General features: G+C 41.5%; 1 protein-coding gene and 2 long non-coding RNA genes across 18 annotated transcripts in view; 1 reads left to right on the forward strand and 2 right to left on the reverse strand.

The window, feature by feature from the left end:
* CFAP299 (cilia and flagella associated protein 299) overlaps positions 1–1,521 on the reverse strand; it is a 717,854-nt gene extending 716,333 nt beyond the window's left edge. For 10 of the 14 annotated variants that reach the window (XR_015166126.1, XM_086407552.1, XM_086407556.1 and 7 more), the window contains exon 1: positions 109–423. Coding sequence is in view for 13 of the 14 variants with exons in the window: in XM_086407552.1 (XP_086263678.1) it covers positions 109–369 (261 nt within the window). In the remaining variant the exon portion in view is untranslated. Of the gene's footprint in view, positions 1–108; positions 424–532 lie in introns of those variants that run through there. The other 4 variants (XM_086407554.1, XM_086407557.1, XM_086407553.1 and 1 more) reach the window with 1 other exon arrangement.
* Positions 1,522–11,321: 9,800 nt separating this feature from the next.
* Positions 11,322–12,278, reverse strand: LOC147370397 (uncharacterized). Its single transcript, XR_015166133.1, has 2 exons — positions 11,963–12,278; positions 11,322–11,474 (listed from the first exon to the last, which is right to left on the reverse strand). It is a non-coding gene; the product is annotated as an uncharacterized LOC147370397 (long non-coding RNA).
* Positions 12,279–12,594: 316 nt separating this feature from the next.
* Positions 12,595–14,509, forward strand: part of LOC147370398 (uncharacterized) — a 33,990-nt gene continuing 32,075 nt past the window's right edge. For all 3 annotated transcript variants that reach the window (XR_015166130.1, XR_015166129.1, XR_015166131.1), the window contains exon 1: positions 12,595–12,931. This is a non-coding gene — a long non-coding RNA (uncharacterized LOC147370398). The remainder of the gene's footprint in view (positions 12,932–14,509) is intronic.

A 14,509-nucleotide genomic window follows, 5' to 3' on the forward strand; every position in this document is an offset into this window, starting at 1 on the left:
GGTGACAGTTCAGGGAACCAAATGCCCAGTAGAACACGAGATACACCTGGAAGAATACTGCCTTCTGTTCTTTGGTACAAACTGGCAAAAAGAAACAGGGTGTCAGACCTGAACTGCAGCCCCCGGAAGGGTCTCCGCGGGTCTCCGAATCCAGCCCCTCAGCTCGGAGAGGGAGGATTTTGGAAGCGGGGCGGCCAGGAGACGGCGAGGGCGGCGCTGGGCAGACAACCGAAGTTCCGCGGCGCGTGTGTGCGCGTGCGCACGGGCACGGGTCTGCGCGGCGCCACGGACAAAGGGGCCGGAATACCGCTCAGACCCAGGTAGTGGAGGGGGCGGGGGGCGGGTAGGGACACGGACACGGCGGCACATTCCACCGCGGTGGCTTTGGAGCCGCGGTCAGGAAACTGCCGCGCCTGCAGTCCCCAAGATTCACCGCCAGGGGGCGAACACCCCACGACCCGGGGGCTCAGGATCTTGCGCGGACCCAGGGAACGCAAAGGCGGTGGCCACCCTACTGGGCGGCTGACCTTACCTCCAGGTAGTACAAGTCCAGGGTCGTGATCTGCGAGTCCAGGAAATCTTCGTAGGTGTTGAACTGCGTGACTATATTGTCCACGGTGGTCAACGCTTCGTCCTGATCCATCGCTGTTGCCGTGGCCGAAGCGTCCCTAGCTACGGAGGCCCGGGGGCAGGGTCAGAAGATTCCACCCACTTCGTCCCTTCCAATCAGTTAGAAACAGGTGCGGAGTTTGGGGCGTTAATCCCACCCCCGTGTCTGGTTACGGTTTCAGGTTCCCGCCTCACTCCTAGGAAAGCTGTCTCAAATTACCCTCCCCAAGTTCAGGTCTGACGACTTCAGTAGACGCGCACTTCGATAAAAATGAGTAGTCTTGGAAGAGAGGCAACTGCAATCCAAAATTTGAAAAGGTGAAACTCCTGCCAGGATATGTAGACAAAATACTACAGATCAGAGCTTCTAGTCTCATTCTAAATCAATGCTGTGAAGGACCAGATTACCAAAGTTAGTTCTCTGGTAACTGAAGGTCCATTTTTGCAGAGTGTCTCAAAACAGAAATTTCTAGAAATGGACTTGTGAATAAATCCATTAACAAAAGAAAGATTAATAACATTTTCAAATTGTTGTTGTTGTTGTTGTTTAGTTGCTAAGTCAGTCCCGACTCTTTTCCAAGACCCCATGGACTGTAGCTTTGTCAGGCTCCTCTGTCCATGGGATTTCCGGGGCAAGAATACTGGAATGGGGTGTCATTCCCTTCCCTAGGGGATCTTCCCGACCCAGGGATCGAACCCACGTCTCTTACATCTCCTGTATTGGCAGGAGGATTCTTTACCACTGGGCCACCTATTTTTAAGTTATTGCTAATTTTTGGACATGAGAAAGAATTTATGAATTTCCCAAAGGAAACTAACTGAACGAAAATATCTTTGAAGACTTCTTTTGGCCCCAGGCGCTTGTTTTAACTTTTTTTTTTTTAACCTTTAAGTTTCAGTAAACACACAAAGATCTTGGCCTGTGGAAGCTGCCTTCTTTTAAAGGGTAAAATATCTGTGGAAAATTAGAAAGCAAAGGTTTTTACTAAAGACTTTTCCTTTAGAACAGAGTTTTACATTTTGAAAACATGGATTTAAAGTAATCCACCCTGGCAGCTGGCAAAATTTTTCAGAATCCATTTTTGGATTTTAATGTTCTACAAATCATCCTTGGGAATTAACACATAGTGCAACACTTGAGTCTGTGGTAGTTGCTCTCTAAGTACTTACCGAGTTAATTTTGAAGCTTTCCACAGAAGTGCAAAAAAATTTTTAATGAAAACATCTGTTAAGATACTTCACCTTGAGTTAGCTTTCTTACTTTAAAAAGGCCCTCTCAAAATTAGAATGTCATGAATGTTCTGATTTTAAGTGCTGGAAACAATAATCTCTAGGATATCAGTAACCTGTCTTTTAATTAATTACATTTTAAGTGGCACTTTGGACATTATTTTTAAATACAATGTAGTCTTGATTTAGGAGAACAGAAAGGAGAAAAAAACCCTGGACACTCATAATACAACAATGACATTAATAATAATAATACCAGTTATCGAGTGCACCCTGCATGCTAGGCACTGTCCTAAGTACCAACAATGGATTACATCTTTAGCTAGTATCTGTGCTAAAATTAACAACCACCAACACTTTGACATCATCTAATGCCTAAAAAGACATGAAAATTCAAATAGCTCAAGACTGAGGGAAAAATCCATGTGGCTTAAGGCATTCTACCTGATAAGAGACAGAGGTCTCAGGATTCTGGATTATCTGCTGCTGCTGCTGCTGCTAAGTCGCTTCAGTCATGTCCGACTCTGTGCGACCCCATAGACGGCAGCCCATCAGGCTCCCCCGTCCCTGGGATTCTCCAGGCAAGAAGAGGAATGGGTTGCCTTTTCCTTCTCCAATGCATGAAAGTGAAAAGTGAAAGTGAAGTTGCTCAGTCGTGTCCGACTCTTAGCGACCCCATGGACTGCAGCCCACCAGGCTCCTTAGTCCATGGGATTTTCTAGGCAAAAGTACTGGAGTGGGGTGCCATTGCCTTCTCTGTCTGGATTATCTAGGTCTCAGTATTCTCTATTATCTAATGTCTCCTCATTATTCTGAGTGAACTGAGCACAAGGAAAGGCTTAGAAAATATATATTTAATTTAGTATGATAATATTTATTAAAATTTTATCATGTGCCAGCCCTGTTCTAAATGCATGCTTTATATGCATTATCTTGTTTAATCATGACTACAGATCCACCAGGAAAGTAGCACTAGCGTTATTCGTAATATGGAAACAGAATGAATCTAAGTGGATTGGCCAAAGTCTTAGAGATAAAAATAGCAAAACAACTCACTACTCGTGCTTTCCCAGAAAGAGAAAGGTGAATCGAGGTTTGAAGGGCCACATGGAATTAACTATCAAAGTTGGGGTTTTGTATTTATTAGAAATACATATATATGTCAAATTGTGAAAGGGAACGTGGATCAGCACAAATAAAGAAGCAAAAGGGGTGGTGTATTCCAAGATGTGGAGGCAAAGAAAGATTGGGTCCTGTGTAGGAAAAAGAAACCCGGGAAGGAGCACAGAAGGAAGGAATCTGACTAAGGAGACAAATTGGTAGGAAGGCTTTGAATGCTTGAATGAAGAGTTTGCAGAGGTAATAATCTTAGAGTAAGACAGGGTACGAAGAAAACGACTGATGATCACGTACAAACAAAACATGTCACTGTTGAAGCCTCCAGAGTGCTTATATTATCATATCAGCTTTGAAGTCCTCCTCCTTCATGATCTCATGCATTCTGAGAAACCATAAAGAATCTGGGGAAACTGTGTGTCTGTCTGTCTGTGTGTATGTGTGTGCACGGGCACGCGTGGGCATCCTCAGTTGCTCAGTAGTGTCCAACTCTTTGCGACCCCATAGACTGTAGCCCACCAGGCTCTTCTGTCCATGGGATTTTTTAGGCAAGAATACTGGAGAGGGTTGCCATTTCCTCCTAAAGGGCATCTTCCCAACCCAGAGAATCAAACCCACATCTCTTGTGTCTCCTGCATTGCAGGTGGAATCTTTGGGTTTATTCAACCATAGCAATTTGATTACAAGGACCTATATGTTAGTAAAATCTGAGATTACTGTTTGCCTGTATATTCTTCTATTAGGATCCACTGTGACTATGTATTTTTGGTGGAAACCTCATTAAACGTTACCATTTGGCCATCAGCTCTTTGATGAAGGAATCCCTAAAACATCTAAATTTAAAAAATCATGAAAATGCTTCAAGTCAATGAATCTAGCAATGTGTTCCAACGGAGAACACTGAGGATGATTTTCAACAAATTAGTTTCTTTATACATCAGTTCAGTTCAGTCGCTCAGTCTTGTCCGACTCTTTGCGACCCCCTGAATCGCAGCACGCCAGGCCTCCCTGTCCATTACCAACTCCCGGAGTTCACTCAAACTCACATCCATCAAGTTGGTGATGCCATCCAGCCATCTCATCCTCTGTCATCCCCTTCTCCCCCTGCCCCCAATCCCTCCCAGCATCAGAGTCTTTTCCAATGAGTCAACTCTTCGCATGAGGTGGCCAAAGTTATACATAGTGGAAGAAAAAAATATCAATTCAGCCTTACTTCTCAAGAAAAGCTTGAATGATGGTAGGCCTAAGTCAATTGTATTTTTCTTGACCTTCAATTTAAGTTTAAAAGCACTTTCAGACCTGTGCCTGAGAAATTAATGAGCTTTGGCAGATCTCTATTTCCTATTTTAAAGTCTTTGTTATGATCAGTTATTTTGGGTAACATGCATTCCTACTTGTAGTCCAGGATTTTTAAAGATGGAAACCTGAATTTAGCACCCAATCCTGGATATTTCATTCTTTGCAAGAGGACCAGCAAGGAATATCTATATTCACAACAATACTCCAAAAGATGAAAGAAACATGTGCTATGTAAGAATAACAAAATATATACCATATTTAGCTTAGTTTTATTGCTGTTAGTCTCTAAGTCATGTCTATCTCTTTTACAACCACATGGACTGTAGCCCTCCAGGCTCCTCTGTCCATGGGATTTCCCAGGACATGAATGAATACTGGAGTGGGTTGCCATTTCCTCGACCAGGAATCGAACTCATGTCTCCTGCATTGGCAAATGAGTTCTTTACCACTGAGCTACCAGGGAAGCCCTTAGCTCAGTTTACTGAGTTTAAAAAATGACACAATGTAAAAATAAAAGTCATGGGAATGTAGGCAAAAATCTAAGCATCATTATCTCTTTGAAATAAAAAGGCTTTGGTATTATACTTACCAAAGTATAAGTGGAAGTGTATGAAAAAATTTCCAATTAAGCTTTTTGCTTTTCTATTTCCAAATATCCAGCAATATACCATGGTATCTGGGAAAGTGACTAGAAAACATACTTTAGGTAAGTTGACATGATAGAAACGAAATGCCTTGTTTATTATGCTAATAAGATGCTAAACACTCTGAGTAAGAACTTGAGGTTCTATTAAACTGCACTTAATACATTACCATATTGTAAGAAAGAGAAACATAATGCTCACTCTAAAAGGATAAGAGACTTGTGTCTGACGTTGCCCTATTGCTCATGAAGTTCCTGTGGGTTGCAGATGAGGACTAGTGCTTAATCATCAGTCAAGGAGAGCTCTTTTGCACTTTGTAATAAAAACAACACTGAATTTATTTCTTGTGATGAGATCACTGGACTTCCACATCGTCTGTTATTCTAAAGTGCTGGAGTTCTGGTTCCACAGCTTCTAGCTCATGCAGACGTGATATGTCCATGTGTCATAATTCCAGTTTTCTCCTGGCCTCTGACAATGTAAAGGGAAGGATCCAGAAGAAAGACCAGAGGTAACTGCTACCAGGAATGGGGCTGACAGGTGACAGAAGCTAATAAAAGTTTGGAAGTTACTGTGCTATGGGATTTTTGTTGTTGTTGCTGTTCAGCTGCTAAGTGATGTCCGATTCTTTGTGACCCCATAGACTTAAGTCTTCACCATCTCTTTTCTGGAATAAATGGTGGATACGGTAGCTGCAACAATCTTCTCAGAACTGGGCTCTCAGCGACTCTCTAAGGTTTTCCTAGCAATTCCACTGAAAATTCCTTCAACCTCTTTGCCTACATGGATATCAGGCTCTCCCCTAATGCACCACTCCCGCTGAGGGGCCAAACGCTCTCAGAAGGCATCGCAGGTGAACAGATGGCCACCGCGACCAGTGCAGAGCTGCCAGTTTCAGATGGTTGCTCGGCACCACCCCCGATCTTACTATGTGTTTTTCCCTTCAAATCACTCATTTTCTGCAGTGACTTTTCCTCCTTTGTCTTCTCTCTTTAACCCTATATCCTCCTGTCTCAAAGCAGATCATCTTAACTCCTACTTCACAATGGAAGTAAAAGGCATCAGATTAGATATCCTACGAGATTACTCACATATCAATTCTTCAATTTCTTCCCTTTGGTTTCAAAAGAAGAGATTCACCTCCTCTTAGACCTTCATTCTACCCTGGCTCTCTCCTGCCTTCTCAGGATTTCTTATTTTGACTATCCCTTCTCACTCCTGTATCATTATCTCTCTTCCTCTCTCTTTCCTTTTCTCTCTCCCCCACTTCTTTCCCCATTTTTAGAACAAGCAAATGAACCCTAAAACAAGCCTTCCACTCCACAGTCCACTTCAGCTACAAGCTCTCTCATCTCTCACAGCAAAGCTTCTTGAAAGAGTTAGCAACCGCCCCTATTCCCATGTTCTAACCATACAGTTTCTGCTCAGCCCTTCCCAGTCTAGTGTTATGCACTGGTCCACTGAAACTATCTTTATCACAGGCAATGATGATATCCTAGGCTTTTTTTTTTTTTTTGGCTGAGTGGCATGCAGGATCTTAGTTCCCCAACCAGGGATCAAACCCATGCCCCATGCATCGGGAGCTCAAAGTATTAACCACTGAACCTCCAGGGAAGGCCTCCTAGGCAATTTTTTCTATTCTCATACTACGTCACTCTCAGGGGCATATGAGTCTGTGACCACTCTCGTCTCTTCAAAACTCTCCTTCAGTTGCCATCACATCATTTCTGACCAGTTGTTTGGTTGGTCAACTAGATGGCTGATTTTCTATTAGCTGTCTTTGCTGTGTTCTTTGCAGGCTCCTCTTCCCCTTAACTGGCTTTTAAAAGTTCAATGGTCTTGGAGTTCTCTTCTGGGCCTTTTCTTGCCTCTATATGTTCTGAGACTATAGTCAGTCCCCTATGTACAAACAAGTTCCACTCTGAGAATACAATCATAAGTCCAATTTGTTCATAAGTCCAACAAAGTTAGCCTAGGTGCCCAACTAACACAGTTGGCTACGTGGTACTGTACTGTAATGGGTTTATAATACTTGTCACACAAATAATACATAAAAAACAAACAGAAATGAAACATTTTTAATCTTACAGTACAGTACCTTGAAAAGTACAGTAGCATAGTACAACAGCTGGCATACAGGTGGCTGGCATCAAGTGACAGGCAACAAGAGTTACTGATGGAGGAGGGAGAGGAGGTGGGAGATGGTAGAGCTGAAGGATTGTCAGCAATAGGAGACAGAGGACAAGCTGCAATTTTACTCATGCCTGACGGTGATGGAACATACATTCACATCTTTGAAAGTTCGCAACTTGAAGGTTCGTATGTAGGGGACTTACTATATATCTATATCCATAACTTATATCCTACATGCATATGATTCTCAGGTTTATATAACTAGCCAGATCACTCTCCTGAGCTCCAGCCCACAAGTCCAACTGCCTACAAGACATCACCAGATGAAAATGAGTATACAATTGAATTTTTCTCTCCCATGCTTCCTAAACTTGCTGCTCCACATGTGTTCCCTCCTTCAGAATACATCTTTCTCTCTTCTCTCCATGGTTCATGGAAGAAACCTGGAAGACAGTTGTGACCTTGACTCTCCTTTACCCCTGAAATACATGACCTGTATTATTTCATTCTCCCAAATATATCACTTAAAGGCTTTGATTTCTTTCCAACCTCATTGCTTTTGCATTCTTGTCTAAGCCAGAAACTGACATCTAGACTCCAAAGATAGCCTCTTTTCTGGTTTCCTTAGACCCCTTGGGCACCCTCTCCATTCCACTCTTCACAACTGAGTTAGAGGGTTTACTTAAAAACAGTGATCTGATTTCATCACACTTCTCTGAAAACCTCCATTGGCTTTCCACTGCCTTTGAATTAAAATTTCTTTCTTTTCTTTTTTTTTTTTTTTTTTAAAACATGGCTAACAAGGCCCTCCATATTCCTTCATCTGACATTTTCACTGTCTCACACATTACGTGTAGAAGAGACAGATTCCAGAAACTACTGGGATAAAGTGTATAGAGGCGCAACTGAGCACTTTTTATCCTCAAATAAGAGTCAAAAGATTTTCATTTTAGATCAAAATAAGAAATACAGTGATGTGGTTGGTTTTTAATGAAAGCTTGCAAGTATTTAATAAACTCTAATAATTAGGTACTGATTTGAAGGTAAAAAAAATTTCAGATGAAATTTCTGGAGAAAATAAGAAGTGACATCTTTAAAACTCTAGAGACAAGGTGGAAACAAGCTGCTTTTCTGAGGAGTATATTTAGCACCTCTAAAATACTCACTGACCTCTATAGAATTCCTCAGAGGAGAAACCTGATCTATTTTAAATCAGCATCTTCTTTCTAGCCTCTGAATACAATGTCAGAGCTCATCAGGTAGCAAAGTGTTTTTGCAGCCATGGTAATAATACAACAACCCCACTCACAACTAAGCCAACACAAAAAGAGGACCTAACCTTCATTAGTCTTCATTAAACACTCTAGAAGAAGCATTTAAGGAAGGGACGCCAACTCCATTAAGAGCTAATTCACTCATTGAGCTTGGCTCTAATTCTCCAGGATATCCAACATTCTCTGAGTATGGATAAACTTATCACAAGAATTACAAAAAGAGATGTTTGGGTCCATCTTTGCCACTGACACTCATCAAAGCAATAAAGTTAATCACTCAGCAATAATTTAACATAACTGGATCAGGCACAGTGTGTGCGTACATGCTCAGTCACTCACTTGGGCCCAACTCTTTGTGACCCTATGGACTGTAACCCTGCAGGCTCTTCTGTCTATGGGATTTTCCAGGCAAGAAAACTGGAGTGAGTTGCCATTTCCTTGTCCAGGGATCTTCCCAAGTCAGGGATTGAATCCACGTCTCCCGCATTGGCAGGTGGATTTTTTTTTTTTACCTCTAGGGTCACTTGGGAAGCTCAAAAGGCTCTGAAAGTGCCACAAAAAATAAAACCTGGTCCTTCACATCTTCAAGGATATCACAATTTAGGCAAGGGGGATAGAGGTCCTGAACTGGTAAGTGGTTGAGGGGAGGGAAAGAAGGAGATAAATTAAGCAGATTTGGGAAATACATCTTTAAATAAATGAGGACAATTCAATTTTATAGGAGCTAAGTGATAAAAAATATTTACAGTATACAGAGTGGGATATAGGTGAAAAAAACTGGTCCTGTGTGTGAACGACAGGCTTAATAGAAAGAATGCAGGAATTTGTTTTAAGAAATCAGAAAATAATTTTGTCTTCTCTAAAAGAACTGGATGGTCTGTAAGATCACATCTAGATGGAAAATTGTGTGATATAACATAACATATGTGTTTATTAAGTGTTTGGATTTAACCTAAAGAAAGTCTCTGAGAAGAAGGGGAAAGAGTAGAATTGCTCCCCCATGCAATAAGAAAACACATATTGTACTAAGTTATTTTATAACCGTAAATCTCAGTATGCTTGGCAAGATTTTTTGTCAGTGTCAAAAAATGTGTATTTCCCATCTTTTCTTTTATTCATAATTATCTCTTTTCTTCTCCTTTTTCCACCTGCCTCTACCACCACTACCCACCCAATACATCCACCCAATAATTACTTTAATTTTTAAATACAAAAACAAATTAGATGAATATTATTTTTAGGATAATTCAGACAGATAAAGCTAACCCTTGCCAAATAATATGAACACTAAACATATTAATACCATAGCACGTACTTATGAAGAAAAACGAAAAGCTTATATAAATAGATGCTGTCAACCATTGGTCAAAATGATGTGGTCAACTTTAGCCAAAGGCACACAAAAATATTAATGTCAATAAGCAAGAGAGAATATTTCTAGCAACTATAGTGTTTCAGTAGTATGCACATTAAATGTAAAGTTATTTTAATGAATATGACACAAACGTGTTCTTGTACAACCACGTTAATGGATCTCCAGCTGCTGCCTTTTCTGTCTGGACCCGTAAACCTTTTTATTTCTCAGATTCTTTTTACCTTTCTTCTAAAACTACCCCTTTTCCATGTCCATTCAGAATATCTACAGACATATGCAATTACTGGCTCATATTTTCTTTTTCAAAATTTTTGCTAGTCTCAAAATTTCAAATTTCTTTAAAAACCGTTTCCTCCCAGCATACCTCAGTGTTAATGTCTCTGATTTGCATTCTAGAACATCGAGACTGAGGAGATGATGGCAGCAACAGACCTGAAATGACTGTGCATCTGTGATAAAGTTTTATCACAAAAAATGTGGCTCTGTATGCATGCTTATCAATAACCAAATGCATTAATAATGGTAACTTAGGCTTCTGTTTATGATACCATGTGTAATGCACTGTGCTTCCTAATTTTTCCCCTTTCCACTTACTATTTAGTTTATGAGTCAATTACTGGATTTTGAGGGTTTTTGTAAAGGGCTGATCATAAAAATTGATGGCAAAGTACTCTGAGAGCCTTTCATGATAACCACTCTGGAGAGCAAAAGAGTTTTTTTTTATGTTATGTTCTTTCATAATGTTTCCCAGTAGATTACATATTCCAGAAAGAGTGTACGTGTAGATTCCTGAACTTTTTTAAAATGTTGTTTAAGAATATTGTCTCTTACTTTAATTTAAAAAATCTAATATTTGCCTCAAAGTATGACTACAATAGCAGCTACCAAGAACATGTGACTGTTGGCAAACATTCTGACTGCCCTAAATCACTCAACATTTCCAAATAATTATTAATATGCAGGAGGAAATCTAATTGTTAATTTAAAATGAACTAAAAATAGGCTAAGTAATTTTGAAATTAAAACTTCTACTGATTTCTAGAAGTTTGGCCTGCATAATTATTCAAGAGTGAAGAATTATATTATTTTTATGAAATACTGGCACATTTTCTATTATAGGTTTATATAATTTATTGATCATTATAATATATATGATTATGTAACTGATTTGTTTCTCCACATCCTGCTGCTGCTGCTGCTAAGTCGCTTCAGTCGTGTCCGACTCTTTGCGACCCCAGAGACGGCAGCCCACCAGGCTTCCCCATCCCTGGGATTCTCCAGGCAAGAACACTGGAGTGGGTTGCCATTCCCTTCTCCAATGCATGAAAGTGAAAAGTAAAAGTGAAGTCACTCAGTCGTTCCCGACTCTTAGCAACCCCATGGACTGCAGCCAACCAGGCTCCTTCGTCCATGGATTTTCCAGGCAAGAGTACTGGAGTGGGGTGCCATTGCCTTCTCCGCTCCACATGCTAATAAACCCTAATTAATAGGTTTTGGATACTAAGAGAAAAAAAGTAATTAAACGTGTTGTTGGTAAAGAACCCACCTGCAATGAAGGAGACCCCAGTTCGATTCCTGGATCAGGAAGATCCCCTGGAGAAGGGATAGGCTCCCCATTCCAGTATTCTTGGGCTTCCCTTGTGGCTCAGCTGGTAAGGAATTTGCCTGCAATGCAGGAGACCTGGGCTTGATCCCTGGGTTGGGAAGATCCTCTGGAGAAGGGAAAGGCTACCCCACAATCTTCTGACCTGGAGAATTCGTCAGACATGACTGAGCAGCTTTCACTTGTCAAACCTGTTGTTGGGTCAAGAAAAAAATAAGGCCATTTTCCTGCGAATCCAACATTTAAGAGAGAAAGTGTTTGTTTAGGTTCTAAAAAAGTCAAGCCTCAATTATTTTTATTTAGTTGGGAACCATAGTCAAATCCTATAACTCCTTTCTATCTTACTTTATTGAGAGACACTGATAATAAATTATCAAGTCATAGTTAAACAATGAAGTTAATTAATAGAAATGAGCTACATAAAACAGAGACCATGTTTTCCTCCTTTAAAAAAAATTTTATTTATTTGACTGTGCCAGGTCTTAGTTGCAGCACGTGGGATCCAGTTCCCTGACCAGGGATTGAACCCCAGTCCCCTGTATTGGGAGCTCGGAGTCTTAGCCATGGGACCACCAGGGAAGTCCCTCTTTCTTTATTTTTTAAGTCAAGAGCTCTTCAGTCCATAAGCTCTGCACCCAAGACATCACATGATAGCTGGCTTCTTCATTTATTTACTTACTTCAGTGTGCCAGGTCTTAATTGCAGCATGTGGGATCTGGTTCTCTGACCAGGGATTGATCCTGGGCCCCAGGCCCTGGGAGCACAAAGTCCTAGCCACTGGGCAACCGAAGAAGTCCTGAAGCTGGTTTGTAATCACTACTCAAGGGTCTTGGTGCAGAACCAATTGCCCTAATCTATACACTGTGCTCTGGCCTTCCAGGTGGCACTAGTGGTAAAGAACTCGCCTGCCAATGCAGGAGGGGTAAGAGATGCCCGTTCAGTCCCTGGGTCGGAAAGATCCCCTGGAGGAGGGCATGGCAGTCCACTCCACTATTCTTGCCTGGAAAATCCCATGGGCAGAGGAGCCTGGAGGGCAATAGTCCACGGGGTCACGAAGAGTCCGACACAACTGAAGCGACTTAGCATGCACCATACGCTGTGTTCCACCCAGTTTCTGACCTTTCTATTCCTGAATTTTTTTATTCCTCCATTTACAATCTAACTTTGTCTTTTCACCACACGTTACCCTATTTTCCCAGTTACGACCCTGGGCATTGCTTCTGGTCTGGAGATGGATGTTTCCTCTTTGCTGTTTCATCTTTCCGCGAGTAATGCATTTATTCCAGCTTCCTGTGGGTGGCGCTCCTGCCTGAGGCTCCCCAACCGGAAAGCAACATCTAAGGGTTACTTCTACGTCTGCCAATGGTGCCCTGCAGAAACAGCTTCACCCACAGGTGAAAGCTGTAATATCGTGTGGTTTGAAGGGCATCAGGCCTGCCAGCCAAAACCTCCCCTGGCAGCCTACCTGAAATTCCAGCCAAGGATCATTAGTGTTGCTCCTTAAAATAACTTTGTTGTTTTGACTCAATTCTTCTTGCCCCCACTCCTACCTTTTCCTATTGGAATAATCATTTCCCTACATGATTATTGAGAACTCAAGATTTCGTAAATTTCAGCAGTTGTGTTATAGCAGAACAGATGGCGCTTGGTAAGCAAGATTTTTATGTTTTTTTGTAATCCTTTCATTCTTTCTACTAAATACTAAGTACTACTTTAGTATTTAGAATGGGGGAAAAAAGGTGTTAAAAATAAGTTTGCCTACAGACAAGAAATTGTATGCACACAGGGGGAGAGAGGCCTACAGGTGACTGTAACAAAGTGATAGAAACTGTAACAGGTTGAGAAAAATCCAAGCAAGCAGGGACCCTGAGGGAACATTCCTCCCCAGAGGATTCTACTTCCTAAAACTCAGGAAGTTCTGAGTTTTCCTTTCAAGTGAAGTGAAGCGAAAGTCACTCGGTCATGTCCGACTCTTTGTGACCCCATGGACTATATAGTCCTTGGAATTCTCCAAGCCAGAATACTGAAGTGGGTAGCCTTTCCCTTCTCTAGGGGATCTTCCCAACCCAGGTCTCCTGCATTGCAGGCGGATTCTTTACCAGCTGAGCCACAAGGGAAGCCCTGTGGAGGTTATTTTCCTTATAATGCCTTCTGAGCAGAAGTAAATTTCAACATTATGAATCTTTTTGTTGCCTGGAACAAAGAACACATTAATTAGTAAATGGATCATTAAAGATACATTTAATTCATTGATTAAGCTACCAAGAGCAGCACAGCACTTCCTGGAACAAATGAAGACCTAGTTACATTGACCAAGGGTAGGAAAGGATGAGGAATGGAAGGAGTGAGCTTGGTCCAGGAGAGGTAGCCTCTTTGGTAGGCAATTAAGAGCAGCCAGCATCTCCTGCATTGGCAGGTGGTTTCTTTACAACGAGTGCCACTTGGGAAGTCAGTGATAAACAGGGATTCCCTAGTGGCTCAGTTGGCAAAGAATCCACTTGCAATGCAGGAGACCCAGGTTTGATCCCTGAATAGGGAAGATCCCCTGGAGAAGGAAATAGCAACCCAGTCTAGTATTCTTGCCTGGAGAAGCCCTTGGACAGAGGAGCCTGGTGGGCTACAGTCTGTGGGGTTGCAAAGAGTTGGGCACAACTGAGCATCTGAGCATATAGTGATAAACATATGGGAATACAGTGTGATGGGGTGTTGAGAAGAAATAACCAGCGTGACTGAGAGATATACATAAATGCAGCACAGAGAATCTTTTCTAAAAAGATTCTTTTTAGAAAAAAGAACCAAAGAATCTTTTTCTAAAAAGCTTTTTAAAAATGTAAAAAATGCTTTTATTGAAAATTGTAGCACACCTAAAGAAAAATACCCAGAATGATTTATATCAAAGTGAATACCCATATTATTTCCCCCCAGGACAAGAAATATTTCCAGTATCCTCCCAAATCCTTTTTCTCCTTCTACTTGATATTTCCTCTCCCCACTACTAAAATGTTACAGTTCTTGTTTTTGCACCAATGATTCCCATCCCCCAAAGGGAGGTCTTAACCAAGTTTACCATTTTGCCCAGGGTTTAGAGTTAAATTGTTCTGAAAATGTGTGCTCCTTGTAGAAGAGAGGGTGTAACCATGGAAACATACTCATAGGAGAATGTCTTCTGAAGAGTGGTGAATATCTACTTTCAGGCCCAGCCCCACTGTTTCCATGGCTTGGAGCC

The sequence above is a fragment of the Bos grunniens genome, chromosome 6 (genome assembly GCF_055505025.1).
Source record: "Bos grunniens cultivar Pamir isolate PY7600 chromosome 6, Bosgru_T2T1.0, whole genome shotgun sequence".
Classification (NCBI taxonomy): domain Eukaryota; kingdom Metazoa; phylum Chordata; class Mammalia; order Artiodactyla; family Bovidae; genus Bos; species Bos grunniens.